Here is a 15,788-nt window from a genome sequence, read left to right on the forward strand (position 1 = left end):
TGATCATCAATCCAATTGTTTTAGTTAAAACAATGAAAAACAAAGAATAAATACAAATATTTTCTGATGTGATAACATAAACAGGTCAGAGAAATGACTTTGAGGAAGAGGGTGCTCAACAGGTTGTTGTTTGTTCTTTGCAAATAATTTGTTAGTGTGAACTTATAGCAATGCACTCATATACACAAAAAAAGCCGCTGAAATGAATTGCCATCCCTGCAGTGTTTTTGGTATATATTATTTGCGTGCGGATGTGTGTGCTTCCATTTGAACTAATGAATACTCTGGTGTAAAGCTGTAATAAAACTTGCAAGTTCTACATTGTAAATCGTTGTTTGTTTAACAACTGATTCTCTTTCAACCATTTTTTAAAAATGGGGAAAAACCATTTTGTTCAAATTACGGCAGTGTACAAGAGCAAAAGTCTTCCTTGAGAAGAAATGCATTTCTATTTCTTTATATTCGGCGAAGGTCATTTACCGATGGGGTTCACACAGAGAGCAAATAAGACTAATGTTCTGAAATTCAAGCACAAAAGACCAACACATGTCAAATTAAGGCATGCCAAATAATTTACACAAATACAAAGGGTGGAAAAAAATATTGGCTTTATAAAGATTTGTCAGTCATCCCATTTATTCACCCTCACATCAGTCTTTAAATTACGAAGGGAACTTCACAGGCTGTTTCATGAAAACATCGCGCTCCCTTTTTAAAATGCAGACTATCACAGTGGAAGAAAGGGCTGATCCATTTCAGTTCTCCCCTGCGTTACTGCAGACTGGGTCGCACGAACAAATCCGTGTACGGTACTGAAGCAAGCATTCTTACAGGTCAGGCAAAGAAAGAAAATATAATGAAAAGTAAAAAAAAAAAAAATACAGTGTTACTGAAACACATTATGTGCAAAATACTTCCAATGCATACCTTTATTAAGGTAATGTCAATAAACAAATACAGTAAAATTGTATTTACAAATCACATTCATTATATTACATTGATCGCTCAGAAACGTTTGACTTTTCATCCGTCCTTTTAAATTACATACTGAACTCAGTTTGTCACTTGGCAAATCGTTCCGTTTTTCTCTCTTGTAAACCTAAACTTATTGTAAGCCCAAATTTGCAAATCAAGCCCATTTCACTGACGTATGATTAAAGTGCTGATTTGAAGTCAACTAAACGAATCCTTTGTGGTGAATGTCAGCAGAAGGACATGAAGAAATGCATCTGTCGCACGCCGTTTGATGTCTTTTAGCGAGACTGCAGTGGTTTAGTCTCAGATGTAGAAGTAGTTAGAAGCTTCTTTGCCCTCTGTCGTTTCACTCAGCTCCCGCTGTATTGAATCCTGAAGTGATCCCAGAGAGAATTCAAACACGGGACTGGTTTCTGCGCTGGCGGAAACCTGCGGGATCTCCAGATGAACATCCGAAGGTTCTGCATCCACGAGTTCCTCCCCGTCGCTGAAACTCAACCTGTATGCGCCCTCTGTCTCGCTTGTAGGCGATACCAAGGCAACGTCCTCGGTCGGCATGTCTGGCACGGCTGTGTCATCGGCTCCTTTGGACGCCTTGATAACGGCCGCTCTGTTGATGTCCTGAATCAGTTCCTCGTTTTGTTCCCGCCACTGACGATACTTTAATGCTGTCAGATCAGAGTCCTCTAAGATCTTATTCATCTGCATCAACTCTGCCTCTTTGGCCTTGAGATTAGAAAGAATAAAAGAAATTAATTGACCATGCAAATATAAATAAATATGGAATTGTTAGATTTTGAATGCCTAAAACCAAACCAAGCTGCACAAGTGTCATTTCCTTCGATTAAATAAATAAATAAAAATGTCACAGGGAAAAGATGAACATTAATTCTACTCTTAGCCTGATCACATGATCAATTAAATTAAACGAAAACCAAGGACATATAGAACTTAGATTGTGGCAGTTGCTGCAAAAATGATCGCTACCCTGATTGTATTTGTCTAAGTAATTTCAGCAGAGAGTGTGTGTGTGTGGTTGACATGTCAGTATGGAGTCATACGGCTTCTGGCTGATTCGTGTCCAGCGCGTCTCATCTGCTCACCTTAAGCGTGCTGTGCAGGGTCCGGAGTGTGTGCACTTTCTCATTGATGATAGGGTTCTTGCAGCGTTTAATGAATGACTTCCTGAAGTGGTCGTGTGTAAAAGGCTGATCATGACCGATCAGAGACACCCCTCCCTCCTTTATGTTGTTCAACATCACGCCCATCTCGTCCACTGGCCCTCCTTTCAAATGGAGACAAAGAAAAAGCAAATATAAATGGAGGGGCAGACGTGAAACAGATGACGTGGGAACATTTGTTTCGCCATCCATTTGTCGATTCACTGGGTGAAGTACTGAAATCCGTTGAGGTCTATTCATTAGCTTTTTTTTTTTTTTTTTTAGAAACACTAATGGATTAAATGAGGAAGCTCAGAAGAAAACAAGAAAGTTGTACCTGTTTCATTGCTGCCCCCTGGTGAGGTACCCGATAATGGCGCCTTTTTCACCTTCACCTTGGAGCGAGGCAGAGTGTTGGACTGCACTCTCTGAGATTTAATGACACATACAAATGTGAATGGTTCTTTGAATAGTGTGTGTGTGTGTGTGTGTGTGTGTGTGTGTGTGTGTGTGTGTGCCGACCTTGTTTCTTCTGCGTGGCGAAGGTGACGTCTCGCTTTCTGATTCAGTCTCACTGACACATTCTGTTGACCAATAAGCATGAAAGATGTCATGAGAAGCATTTGGTGTGCATATGAAAATGTACCAGACATTCAGCACCTCTAACCGTTTGTAAAAAGCATTGCAGGAATGGATCAAGAATCTGAGGAGGAACTGCAAAAGTAATTTTGCTTCATCATCTATAAATGATAAAACTTAGTCTAATGAAATTATCGTAACCAAGAAAACGCAAGCATTATTATTAAATTTCATGCACAGGATTGTAAAAAGGACTCTGGTTAGTTCCTTAATATACAATATTAATAGTCAGTTTTACTTTTTTAAAATACCGGTAAAAATACATGTTGAAGGAGTATTTTTTTTTTCAAACCTTCTTCAAAATTTGGTCCATTCTGCTTCTTATGTTTCTGTATGGCTGTGATGAGACAGTTAATCCACCTGCAGAAAAAAATAGTAACAAGCTAAATATGATGCTAACAGACTTTATTCTTCAGTAACAGAGATGATTAGGGGTTTATTCCAATCATCATTATTGTAAACAGGACAAAAACAGGATTGTAGAAATTGTAAATGCTGACTGTAGGGGGCAGTGCAGACTGACACCGGAACAAGCGTCTCTATCCTTGAAATGTGTGCATTAAAGGAAATGCAATATTTTGCAGCTAATGCGGTTTGTCTGGCAGATGCATTTTAGAACTGGTCAGCTATCCGCCGAACGTTTGACCGGCATCATTAAACTGAATTAGCTCGTCACTTTAGGTTTTACATGAGGAATAGCAAGCAGATAAAAAGGATGAACAAGACTACAAACAGTCGTTGATTCAACTTACTTGCTCATGTCACTGACATTTTCAACAGCAAAGAAGAAGTTCTGAAATTTCTGGTGGAACATTTTAAACACACTTGTGGGGGAGACAGAAAAAAAAAAAGATAAAGGCGACCACCATTATCATTAACTTTCCAAATGAACTTTCGGTCTGTTAATATTATCAGGAAAATTATCCTTACTGTTTTCTCTTGTGCTCTCCAGCGCTCTCTATGCTGTAGCTGGATATATTGACGAAACCCTCTGCCTTCTCATCCTGCAGAAAGTACCAGATGTGACACCCACAATCTGATGTAGGTGAGAGAAGAACAAGCGCATCCATTTCCTTTTCCCATCGCCTTATTATTCCCACCTGTTGACTGAAGTACCAATAAAGGGACGGTCCCTTGAGGACAAACCAGAAGCGCTGCCACTTCTGTGTGCGGAAGACACTGCTTTCCTTCCTCTTCTTCCACAGCCAGCCATCACAGTCGGGTTGACTCAGCTCACGGCAAGACACGCGGCGGCGGCTCATAGCCGTCGACATTCCTAGTGGGACGAAAGCCGGGAAGAGGAGTTTTTCACTTTTGGGTTAAGGTTAGATTTAGTGTTTGGTTTCCTTTTATTTCACAGTGAACATTTGACCTTTTTTAGAATTCTTCTCTCTGTCTTTACTCCCCTGAAAAGAAAAAAAACGCATAAAGTGATTAAATCATAGTTTGATTCCAATTTAAAACTTTCTTTCTGTGTGTCCCACCATTTCGGGGCAGGAACTTATGCTCGCTGTATCCTGGTTGACTCCCAGAGGCGAAGGACTTCTGAACGACCCAAATAACAAGGGAGAGGGACTTCTAGGTGACTGGACTTTTTGCAATCTTGGGGAGAGCCTTGAAGTGTCGAAACTCTCAAACTCCCCTGAGAAACACACAAACCAGCGGTGAAGATATACGAAATTACAACTGGTATTTCTCACTATCAGACCCTCTCTTTGTAGAATAGAAGACATCTCGCTGAAGACACAGCCCAGTTTGTCTGCTCACCTGTGACTGACAGGAGCTCCCCCTGCTGGCTTTGATGCGACGTGACAGTCGGGCTTTCCCCCAGGTCCTTGTCGAAGGCCAGCTCTGACTCTTCCTGTCCCATAGGCTGCTGATTTATCAATGGACCCTGAATGGCTCTCCTGGAGTAGAAAACACAAAGACACTGATGCCAACATCAATCAAACGACTCACTGATGGTGCTTTCAGGTACCGGTACGTTAGAGAAGAAATGAAAATACAATGAAGTCACGCTGCTTTGAAGAGAGACAGAACAACCTGTGGCATATTTAATCTTTTTAACAGTGATGTAAAGCAGGACAGCATTTTTAAAAGGGGAAGCTGGCTGTTAGAGTGAAAGAAAATATTTGCTCTCACCTAAAAGACAGGGACCTGACAGAGGCTGCTACTCTTTCAAATATGGAGTGCCTCGGATTCTCCTCTTCTTCCTCCTCCTCCTCTGACCTCTCTTCTGTTTCCCCCTCTTCCTCCTTCTGAAAAGGATTCAGCAGAAATCCATGCATGTTAGCGTGTGTGCCATGAACATGACATGTTTTTGGTTTGCGGGAGGAAGCCGGAGCACCAGGAGGGACTGGTCAGGTTTGGATGTGAACCCAGAACCCCATTCTGCGGTGACGGTGCTAACCACTGCACCACTATGACACCCGATCGTACAAACATACATACTGCAGTTTCCATTCCCTGGACTGGAGGAAGACTTAAATTATCCTGACCTTTGTGGATGAGAGCTGGACTGAACGTTTGCCTCTCAGTGACCCAGGAATCTTCTTCAGGACCAGCGTCACACTTGTGGGATTCTCCTGCAGCTTCTTTACGAGGTTTGCTCTGCTCCAACCCACCTGGTGCGATAACACAGATGATGAAGATAATTGTTCCAAACAGAAAAGTATTGCGCAGGAGGCTGAGGCTGAGAGGACTGCATGTATGCAGTGAGACCCCACCACAATCTGGTCGTTGACTTGAATCACTTCATCACCAGCCAAGATCTTCACAAAGACATCAGATGATGGCTAGAAAAGGACAAGAGAAAGAAAACCCAGAGTCATCCTGACATTTATTAATTCATGTCATGCCTCATTAACATATTTGTGGCTACTCTTTGTTCTTGTGAAACTGGCACCATTCCTATCTGGTTTCGCAGAATTGCAGGCTTTTGTCCTGGGATGTTTGGTGGTTGATACGCAGAGGAAAAGGGGACAGCAATCTGGTTGTCTTTGCAACTGTGATACCAATAACAACAGAACTCGTAAACAAGATGCATTTGCAACCGTGTGGGTTGGACTGTTGGTTGGCTTATCGCAAAATAAAAAAATAAAAAACTGCTGAATAACGCGGGGATCTTAAATTTTATTTTATTTTTTTAAACAACAATAACCACACACACATTATTAAAGGGTTTGTATATAAGTGGGTACAATACGCTGTTCTGGATCCACCAGATTTAGATGTGGCACTTGTAGTAGCCCTGTAAATCGTGGTTACAGGGCTACGAGTCAGATCTCAGATAAGGCTTGATTGGATTAAAGGGGCGTGATGGGTCTTGGTGGAGCTACGGGCTCTACTTGCAGGTCTGGCTAATGTTCTGCTCGCTGACTGACGCTTTTAGCTTTGCTGCCTAAATATCCCATAATAATTACTGATACGTGAAAATTATCAATACGGTTAAAACGCTGAAAATTACAGAAAATGACTGGCTCGGGTGCCTGGCAGTTTCGTTACTTGCGCGAGCCGATTTGAATGAACACAGAGCTGATTGTCCTCTGTAGTGGACACATGGCAGCAGCACACAGGTGGGCTTTCTGATCATGCCGGTGTTTTCACACGTCTCTTGCTAGCAGTCAGTCACGGTGATGCAACTGCAGCAGCAGAGGAGTGGAGGATACTGTGCTCTGTTGTTCATGGAAAAACCACATCTTCAATTTCCCGTCCCGCAGGAGAGCTGCTCTCACACTTTAACGAGCCGTCCCCAACGCAGTCCCATCACTCCGGAGCTGATCAAACAAGGCCCATTTTTCTAAGATCATCTCTTTTCACGGGTTTTATTTTATCTGAGCAGAGAAGCCAAATCAATTAAACTACACTTAAAATCAACCAACTAGCACATTCAGCAGTTTTAACTACATTTCTCTTCACTTCTATCTATTTAATAATTAGCTCCTATTAACATTAAACTAATCTATGCTTTTTTGGCTTATGTGCTTATAAAAAGAGAAACGCAGTTGCCTACTAGTTTCACAATTTACACACAATTTAATTCATTTATAAACCGTAACATTATTAAGACTAAATTGGAACTAGACTACACTTTGCTGTTTGAATTCCAGAATAGATGTTTGTGCAAATACAAAGTATTTGCACAATGATTCACTTTGTTTTCAAATTCAAACTACTGAAGGAAAGAAAGCTGGCATCTCTGCAGCTCATGCCTCCACATTTTTGTTTTTCCAAATTAAAATTTCATACTTAAACCGTGGAGAGCCAGAAGGAACACGTGAAATATTTGGCATTTTGAAGGCATTAAACACTGGAAGAGGCCTTTGGGATTCCTCCTCAGCGGGGCTCTTGCAAAAAAGAGATGAAATTGAAGCCAGGAGTCCAAGATGCGGAGAAGTTTCTGTCATAATGCTCCTTAGAGGATTGGCTAAGAGTGCTAAGAAGACAGCCACAGTTATCTCTGTGTGTGTGTAAAGGTTTAAATGACAGAGTCTGACCTCAGCCGCTGTCCCGGTCACATAGTGGGTACTAGAGCCGGTGGACGTCACCTCAATCCCCTAAAACAGCGAGACACAGACGGATGTTAACTTAAATGGGTTAAAGAAAGGCGTTTCCAGGCCGAGGCGCCTGAGGATCTGCAATGACTCGATATAATTTAATTGTGAGACAGTTATATTTATGCATATGATAATAATAATGTAATATTGGCAGTGAAACATTTGACAATGACAGATGTCAGAGGCATTCACGCCGCGCAGGCTTTACCAGCTGATGACCCGGCGACACCGGTACCAGGTCCACACTCTCCAGCTGAGCAGTGTTGGTGAGAAGCGCCTCAGAGCTGGAGGTCAGGATCTCATCACACACTGCCACCAACTGACGGCACTATAGGATGAGACAAAACACAATTGCATGCGTCTCGTACAATCCTGTGTCTGATTTACTGGGATCTGGAGGTAGACTAAAAACATCGGCGTCTGGTTCTTCTGTTCTGAGCTACTAACTGTACAAGGTTCTTTCTAATGTAATGAAAGCACAAGAGATTCAGGGTATTACACACTCCTGACAACAAAAGCACGAGTATCCTGTTCCACGTCTGCCGATGCGTTTTTGTACGTGGGATTTAAGGGAATCCGTAAGTACTTATATCAAGCAAAGTAGGCAAAAAACAATATCTGGCGCGCTCACCACAGATATGATGTCCTTCTCCTTTTCACAGACAGTGATGTCCTGTGGGATGAGTGGAGAAGTATTAGGTAGAGCTAAACAGAGCAGAACAGCAATACACAGAGACAGCAGCAAGTCTAACGCAGATATTCAATTGTGGAAATGGGACAAACGGACTCGAATCTTATGTTCCATTTCCTCTACTTAGTACGAGCCAGGAAGTGAAATGAAAACTAGCAGAGAGAAAGAGAGAGACACCGTGACGCCATTTCTTACCATAGCAGTGCTGCATAAATAAACGGGAAAATCTTTTTTTTTTTTTTCACGATAGTGCATATCGGACCCCTTCACGACTGGGATTTCTAGCGAGTGAATTTGAATGAACGAAAGGACTGCCGAGTGAAATTAATCAGTGTGAAATGTAAGAGAGGATCAACAGTGAACACGGTTGGATTCCTGTGCTAATTAAAGGCTGTGAGCCTTTAGGAGGGGTATGACTGAGCGAGGTTCCGGTCGGTTCAGCTGATCTGCTCGGCTTTTTTTTGTGTGTGTGTGTGTGTGTGGGTGCTGCATTTTCCCTTCAGGGGATTTGAGTCTGCATAGTGCATAGATGCAGAACTCGTGATAGATCCATGTGCACAACACGGCACTAAAGGTTTGGTGTAAACACATAAAGACGTTCAGCTCTTTATCTTAATCCCTACTCAAGCAGAGCATTGCCACAGCTATAGCCTGTAAGAGTGTCCAATGCTAAGTTAGTTAGCTTAGGAAGCAAGACTCTTAACCCTTCATAAGCATTCGCTGAAATACTTTGAAATTCAAACACTCAACCTCAGGTTGTTATTGGAGGACATAAAAAAAAAATGTATTTCTGTTTTCAAATTTTTTCAATGTCATGTAGAAAATCAAATTACAAAAAATAGTCACTTTCCAAATAACGGCTTTAAACAGAACTTCAACAAGCACTTCACTAAAAATACAGATTGAGGCTGTGACCTTCATCAGAGCCAGATGAAGGTCACTCTTCCTTCTTTCTGCAAAGTAAATGAACCTGCGTCTTCACCGGATCAGAAGAAAGCGCTTGTGTCGTGCATGCGTGTGTTCTCGGGTCAGGTGGGCGATCCAACCTGGCAGCGGCGCTCTGTGTCTGAACGCTGTCCTCTAAATAGTTGTCTTGGAAACAAAAACAAACTATTCTGACAATGTAGCATTCTTTAAAAAAAATGCAGACAAGAAGAACCAAGAGCGTGTGTAGAAACGCATCAATCGAAAGACCGTCTCTGCATACTTGGACTTCTGTTTGACAACATGTCTCAGACCCCTTATTAAAAGACTGGAAGACACCTCTGTGTTTTACATCAGCTTCCCGCCCATATTCAGAGCCTTGCTTTTACGCGTACCACTTCTCCCAAAATCATACTTCCTTTATCAAGGTCAAAAAAAATCTTACCCGATTTGGATGTATAGACTTTACTCTTCTAGACTCAATATTAACCCAACATACCTTAACATCAGCCAATGTTTTTCCCCTCCTCATTTCTGTATCTTGCTCAGTCGGCCTCAAAGCACACCGAGTGAAACGGACCTGGCAACACCAGCCGACTGCTGACCTTGAGCACCCTCACGGTGCACGGCGCAGCACGCGGCAACTGAGAGGGCTACCAGGAGACAACAGCCCTTTCTGTGGGGTGAAAGGTTTGACGTGTCTTCTGTTGAAAAGGGCGATGAAGACATGATGCCTTGACAGCCATGACAGGGGTCACGATCTGTTAGCCGGGAAGCGAATTTAAAGGCGGCGCGATAATGACTGCGCCTGTTTGTGCGGACGCCATACCTCCGAGGAGGCGTGTATTGCAACGTGATTAAGTTTTACAGTAGGGGTGTAATGTGTCTCCGTTCCTCCAAATAACGCTGTGATGACAGATCAGGACGTCACCCACATGTTCTCTTCACATCACAGAGGGATGGGCTCCCTAGCTGTCCAAAAATGACCTTTTAGGGCACCTGTAGAGGTTTTTTCTTTTGTAAATTAATAACTGCGGTAACTGGAACGTGTCAAAATAGCTGCTATGCAGAATTTATAGGTGTGAAAATACCTCAACCATTCCTAATGTTATTTTGTGAAGGGAATTATGTACTACGGAGTAAATTTAAACTGCTGCCCCTGCAATTCATTATTGGCAGTAAGTCGTACTTTTACGACACCTGCATGCACAAATACAAGCATGGATGAGGTTCAAAAACAGGAATTGAGCAAACAATGGGCAGACATGATCCTCTCAGAGGCACCGACAACAAAAGCAGCAAGGTTTTATTTTAAAATGTTGATAACTCACCCGATTAAAAAACGTCTGCGTTAACAGGTCACTCAAAACCAACAAGCTAAATAACTGTGAGATCCTCGCTTCCTTCCTTCCCCCTCCGGTCCAGTAATATTGCTGCTACCGTACACCAATGTACAATCCTCATTTGTCACATTAGGCTCCAGTAGACTTATCCACAGGTGCTTAAATGTCTACTAAATGCCTGGATGACCTTTAGCATCATAATCTACACAAAGCTATAACAACAAAATAAAGCACAGGACCTGTGGCGTACATGAGCTGTCACGGAAAGCGTAAAGCCAGCAAATCACCTTGTGGAGATTTATCGAAGCAAAGAGGTGAGAACTGTACCTGCTGTGCCGGGCAGGCGTCCAGGGCAGGATATAGGGGGCTATTTATAACGCCCCTGAATGCTGAGCATCTTCTTTCACCCGCTTTCTACCTCCGACTGACTCCTTAACTCTCTCTGATTCTCCTTCTCCCGCGAGCTATCTTATTTTTCTCTTTCTTTCCACGCCACTTGGTTCAGGATTTTCATCTGAAAAGTCGCCACAGCTTCCGATCCAATAGTCTCAGTCTGTTGCTCTCTGCCGTTTCCCGAGCGACCTGCACTCCACCAGGAATCAAAAGTCATTCAACAGTTGAGCTGCAATCCCTTCCCCTCAGACTCCTCCTTCTTTCTCGGCCTTCCCCTCTGCTTCCCTCGCTCCCTCCCATTCTCCCCAAGGCAGACATTGCAACATATCCAGGCCTGTCTCTCATGCTACCTGTGTACATTTTCCGTCCACCTTTATATGCATCCAGTTACCAAATCTGCTATTTCTGTCAGACATTTTCAGAGGAGTAAACTAACAAAACCCAGTCGTCTCATCTGGTGATTCTTTCAGAAAAAGCATCTTCAAGAACGAGCCGCCTCCCAAGTATGCCAGGAATGCAAAGATAAAGACCATGTTAAGCTGAGGAGCGGGGTGTATGGGCGTGCGCTTGTTTTTCCCTGCTGCATTTTCGGGTTTGATTTGAAAAAGAACAGAACCACCTGGACAAGAGGACGTAGTTCCTCTTTTATGGTGCATTAGAAATGTGGTTCCTCTTAAGATAAAACAAGGTGGAGAGCAAACTGATTCAACTAGCCTTTCATTTTGCATGAAAATACCATTTTATATTAGGTAGATTTTAACTATTGGAGTTTATTATTACAGTCGCAAGTTTCATGAAACTATATCAGGACAGACCTTCTGGACGATGTCTCCCAGTTCTTTGCAGCAGCGGAATATATTTTTGCTGGTGGTGTTGCCACTGAAAAACTGATATCTGAGAAGATAAGGATTATACAGATTATATATTAATAGGTGCGGATACAAATGACTGCAAGTTAAAGACAAATTCAGAGTCTCAGAAAGTCACACAATGAAAACATCAAAGATCAAATGGAGAGAGAGGGAACATTAAAAGCAACAGGTGTCAGTTTTAATAAGAAGGAAGAACATGCAAAGAGCAAATACACCCAATATTTAAGAATATTACAAATAACAGCGGGGAACAATTAGCAGCTTTTAATGCTACGCATGCTGTCGAGGGGTTAGATGAGCCCTTCTTTACTAACCTGTTGATCAAAGAGAAGAGTCCTTTGGCAGAGATGATGAGTTCCACCACGACTTGCAGGACGCCGGCAGGCAGCTTGGTGGCGGTGCGTCCGTCGTAGCTGTTGAGGCGCCAGCGGCCCTGGATGCCCATCTGAAGCGTGTGGGACACGGCACGCATCTTCTCCGTCAGGCAGCGCAGGTTCTCGCCGCCGATGCCATACGTCTGGAGAGCGCGCACACGCCGACACACGCTGGTCACGGGTGGGATTCAACCACCGTAAACATAATGTGTGATTTGAAAACCTCTCCTCGTCATCCATCCCTGATCTGACTCCTCGCATCGCCCGCTCTTTCTCTCTCTTCCTGACCTCATGTTTATTCAGTGAACCGCTGCCTCTCAAGTGTCTGTCCAGCAAACAATGTCTTTCTAGACGTCCTGGAGAAAGCCTGGGCTGATTAGGACAAATGGCATTCGTCCCACTGTGGACTGAGCCGATCTTAAATCAAATTTAACAGTAAACCAAAAACCATGACAACGCAGACTTCCAACAGGGATGCCTCTGTGCGCTGTACTTTATATCAGAGCAGTTATCCACCCGAAACTGCATGGACACCGTGCGTGCGACGCCCAACAGACTATTAACACCGACACTGCAAGATCTGCCTTAATGAAACATAGCGGCGCCATGAAGAATATGTCACCCAGTCAAAGTTATCCTCACATTCCAGCCGAGGAGGCGGAACTACAGCCATTTTCATCTGGATATTATTAAACCCAACTCTACAGCCGTTTGTCATGATAGTGCTCCTACTATATTAGTAATCTGAATTCTCTGCATGGTAAAGTCAGTCGCCCGTTTCTATGCTGCGTTCTTTCCCTTCTTTCATAGAACTCATTCAATATTAACAATATTATTCTTGTTGTTAAAGGACGTGATTCATACTATAGACAGCCGTTTGCAATACAACAGCAATGCAGATTTATACATTCCCTTTCCTCTGATCTCCCACCAGGCGCCACTTGGCCAAAACGAACACACTCTCATAGAGCAGTCGCGCAATCAATCCTCCCCTAGACGAACGTTTTAATGTTCAGTCATTAATGGAACTGCTTCCAAATCATTCTGGAGGCTCCATTTTTATTACGGGTAGAGTGAGAGGAGTTTTTAGCATCAGAGACGGCTCTCCCGTCAAACAGCAACTCAGATCAGAGGTGATCTTCACAGAATGACACATAGGTCGTCTCTTATACCTGTCCGGCGGAGATGAAAAGTGACCGCCGCTGAAGGAGAGAGATCCGGTCCCATCTGGCTTTGTTATCAACCAGCCAGAACGTCCCCATGAATATTTCATAGCATTGCCAATGCTTTAGTTTTTAAATTGTGCCAGCAGCATATACTTGATTGTGTTCGGTCTGTTCCATGTGAGTGTCTGATGGTTAGTTTTCCCATGAATAAGCTCAGTGTTAGCGCTTCACGGAGCATCAGGACACAGTGACAGCAGCAACAGACACACTAGTGTCTATAGGCCTGCAAAGTCTACTCGCGCTAAAAGTATACTTCATCCGCAGAGTTCCAGTCTTAGCTTAGATTACAACAACAAGTTTTCCAGTCAGATCGAGTAAACAACAGACAGTCCAACCAGCCAGCTGAAACCTTCACTGATATGGTCCCGCTTTATTAGCCCTTGTGATTAAACACACACACACACACCAACAAACCTGACTTTTTAAGTGTCCTTAAACTCCTTCTCAAAATTGGACAGGAAGCAAAATGAATCGGGCAAAGGGAAGAATGTGAAAAAACAGATGTACCCCCCCCCCCCCCAACATCAAAAGTTGCATGTTGAGTGTTAAGCGCATGCGTTCGTGTTCTCAATCTGCATTATTGGCAGAAGAATAAGATAAATGTTTAACTTTCTTAAACCTCGCCACCATGTGTTTTGTTTTAAAAGTGGATATGAATGTGAAGCAATGAACTGAAACTTGTCACGTGATGTTGAAGGTTCTGACTGGATGTCTGATTTGAAACCCATCTGGCGGTGGAATAAATACGCCACCGTGTTCTAATATCAGAGCATATACGACATCACAGCAAGACAAGAGGATGACTGCTCAGCAAATATCCAGAGAATACACACACACACACACACGCACACACACACAACATGCAGCCCCTTGGATACACTGCCATGGATACACACTGTACACAAACACATGATTCCGCTTTCACGCTCACCAGAGAACAGAGTTTCTCCACAGCCTCCAGTATGAGCTCCTGGTGTCCAATTTTATATACTCCCAACTTTTCCAGGTCATTAGAGGTCAACTGGAGAAGATCCAGACCAGATAAATGCCACTCAGAGACCGGGTACTGGCGCAGGGGGGCGTCCAGGCCTGGCAGGGAGACAGACAACATTATAGAGTAAATAGATCTTTTTACCAAACATGATCCCAGAATATAATACAGCAAAGAAGATAAAGAGTCCCAGCCTTGAACAACTTGTGACATTCCACCACTGTGCACAATGCGATTTTATTTCTCTGTGAATAGAATGAAGATAAAAAGCTGATCGGTGAAAGCACGGTGGCATCATCAGTGCTACAATCAATTAGTGAATCCATTTCAATGAATTAACTGCATTAATTCACCTGCAAAACGCACAATAAATGATAGATATATAATATAATTAGAATAGTCAGTAATTAAAAGCGCTTCAAAATAAAAGCACATAAAAGCTTAATTCATTATGTTAAATATTTTAATACATAGAATAACCCGCAGTGGATGAAAGAAATTACAATCATCATTTAATTACTTTATGTAAAAGTATTTGCGACATAATTTATTGTATGTTGCATGTGCGGGTAAAAGCCTAATATATATTAGGAGAAAGTTATTTCCCTATTATAAGTAGAATTAGAATATAGCGCGCAACAGGACGGAAGTAGGCTACCTGAGGACAGCAGATCTACACCTAAAGCCGAACACTATAATCCAGTTCGTGGCCCACATGTTCCCTGTGAAGCCGCGTACTGGGTACAGTGTGAACGCAGCGGATCCCGATCATAACAAGTGGCTTGTAGTTCTTCTCTCTCTGCGCAGAGGCCACTTCCTCATTCCACCTCCACCTTTCACTTCCAAGCGGATTTGCGTGGCGGTTTCTATATTTTTTTTGACATTCCCGTCCGAGCCAAAGTACCTGAGAGGAGATCAAGGCGTGAACGAGGAGAACGCGCAACGTCCCTCACCTTGGAGCCACTGGCTGACTCGCTCCTCGCTCCACGACGCGATAGGCTCCATGCTCGGAGTCGGAGTCCTGGCGCAGCCGCTCCTTCCGTTCCCAGCCGTCCTTTCGCTGACTTCTACCTCTCCGGGCTGCAGGAAGGAGGGAAAAGTTGATCCTGACGAGTGTGTTGGTCCTACCCACAGGTACAGGTAAGCGTTACGCAGGTAGGTTAGAGCCCCCTCCTGCGTCTGTACTGCGCAACTGTCGGGTTCGGCGTGGACGCTCAACCTGCAACACCTGTACAGCTGTAATAATTAAACAATAACAGAGCAATAATAATAATGGCAATACATTTCATTTATATCAATCAATCAATCAAATCTTTATTGCAGACACAATGGTCCAATTAAAAAGCACACATATGTATCGTAAGTTGCAACCATTAATATCTCACCTATTTAGAAAAGAAAAAACTCACATGAATAAACTATACAACCCCCCATAAAAAGTAAAAGTGAATCGGAGTTGATGTGTATTTCTTTTATTGATTTTTGAATCCATAAATTGAGTTTTCAATATACGTACAAATGTAATATTTTTTTTCCTGACCTCATTCTGGATCAGATCTCGAAGACCAGAAGGCTGGAAGACTCCATTATATGTAAATGGGTTAAATATGGATTTACTTTTTTTTGTCAACACAGGTATCCAGA

At 42.9% G+C, this 15,788-nt stretch overlaps 1 protein-coding gene across 1 annotated transcript; it reads right to left on the reverse strand.

The window, feature by feature from the left end:
• Nucleotides 1-594: 594 nt before the first annotated feature.
• On the reverse strand, nucleotides 595-15,149 carry cnksr1 (connector enhancer of kinase suppressor of Ras 1). The gene is made up of 21 exons (XM_068751902.1): nucleotides 15,098-15,149; nucleotides 14,085-14,242; nucleotides 11,868-12,070; nucleotides 11,497-11,575; nucleotides 7,962-8,003; nucleotides 7,539-7,658; nucleotides 7,271-7,330; nucleotides 5,501-5,569; nucleotides 5,273-5,398; nucleotides 4,917-5,032; nucleotides 4,542-4,681; nucleotides 4,259-4,416; nucleotides 4,147-4,180; nucleotides 3,875-4,050; nucleotides 3,705-3,778; nucleotides 3,527-3,598; nucleotides 3,067-3,134; nucleotides 2,658-2,719; nucleotides 2,473-2,563; nucleotides 2,079-2,260; nucleotides 595-1,701 (listed from the first exon to the last, which is right to left on the reverse strand). The coding sequence occupies exons 1-21, from the start codon at nucleotides 15,147-15,149 to the stop codon at nucleotides 1,279-1,281; spliced, it is 2,505 nt and encodes an 834-aa protein (XP_068608003.1). The 3' UTR covers nucleotides 595-1,278.
• Nucleotides 15,150-15,788: the final 639 nt, after the last annotated feature.

Source organism: Brachionichthys hirsutus, chromosome 18, assembly GCF_040956055.1.
Source record: "Brachionichthys hirsutus isolate HB-005 chromosome 18, CSIRO-AGI_Bhir_v1, whole genome shotgun sequence".
Taxonomy (NCBI): domain Eukaryota; kingdom Metazoa; phylum Chordata; class Actinopteri; order Lophiiformes; family Brachionichthyidae; genus Brachionichthys; species Brachionichthys hirsutus.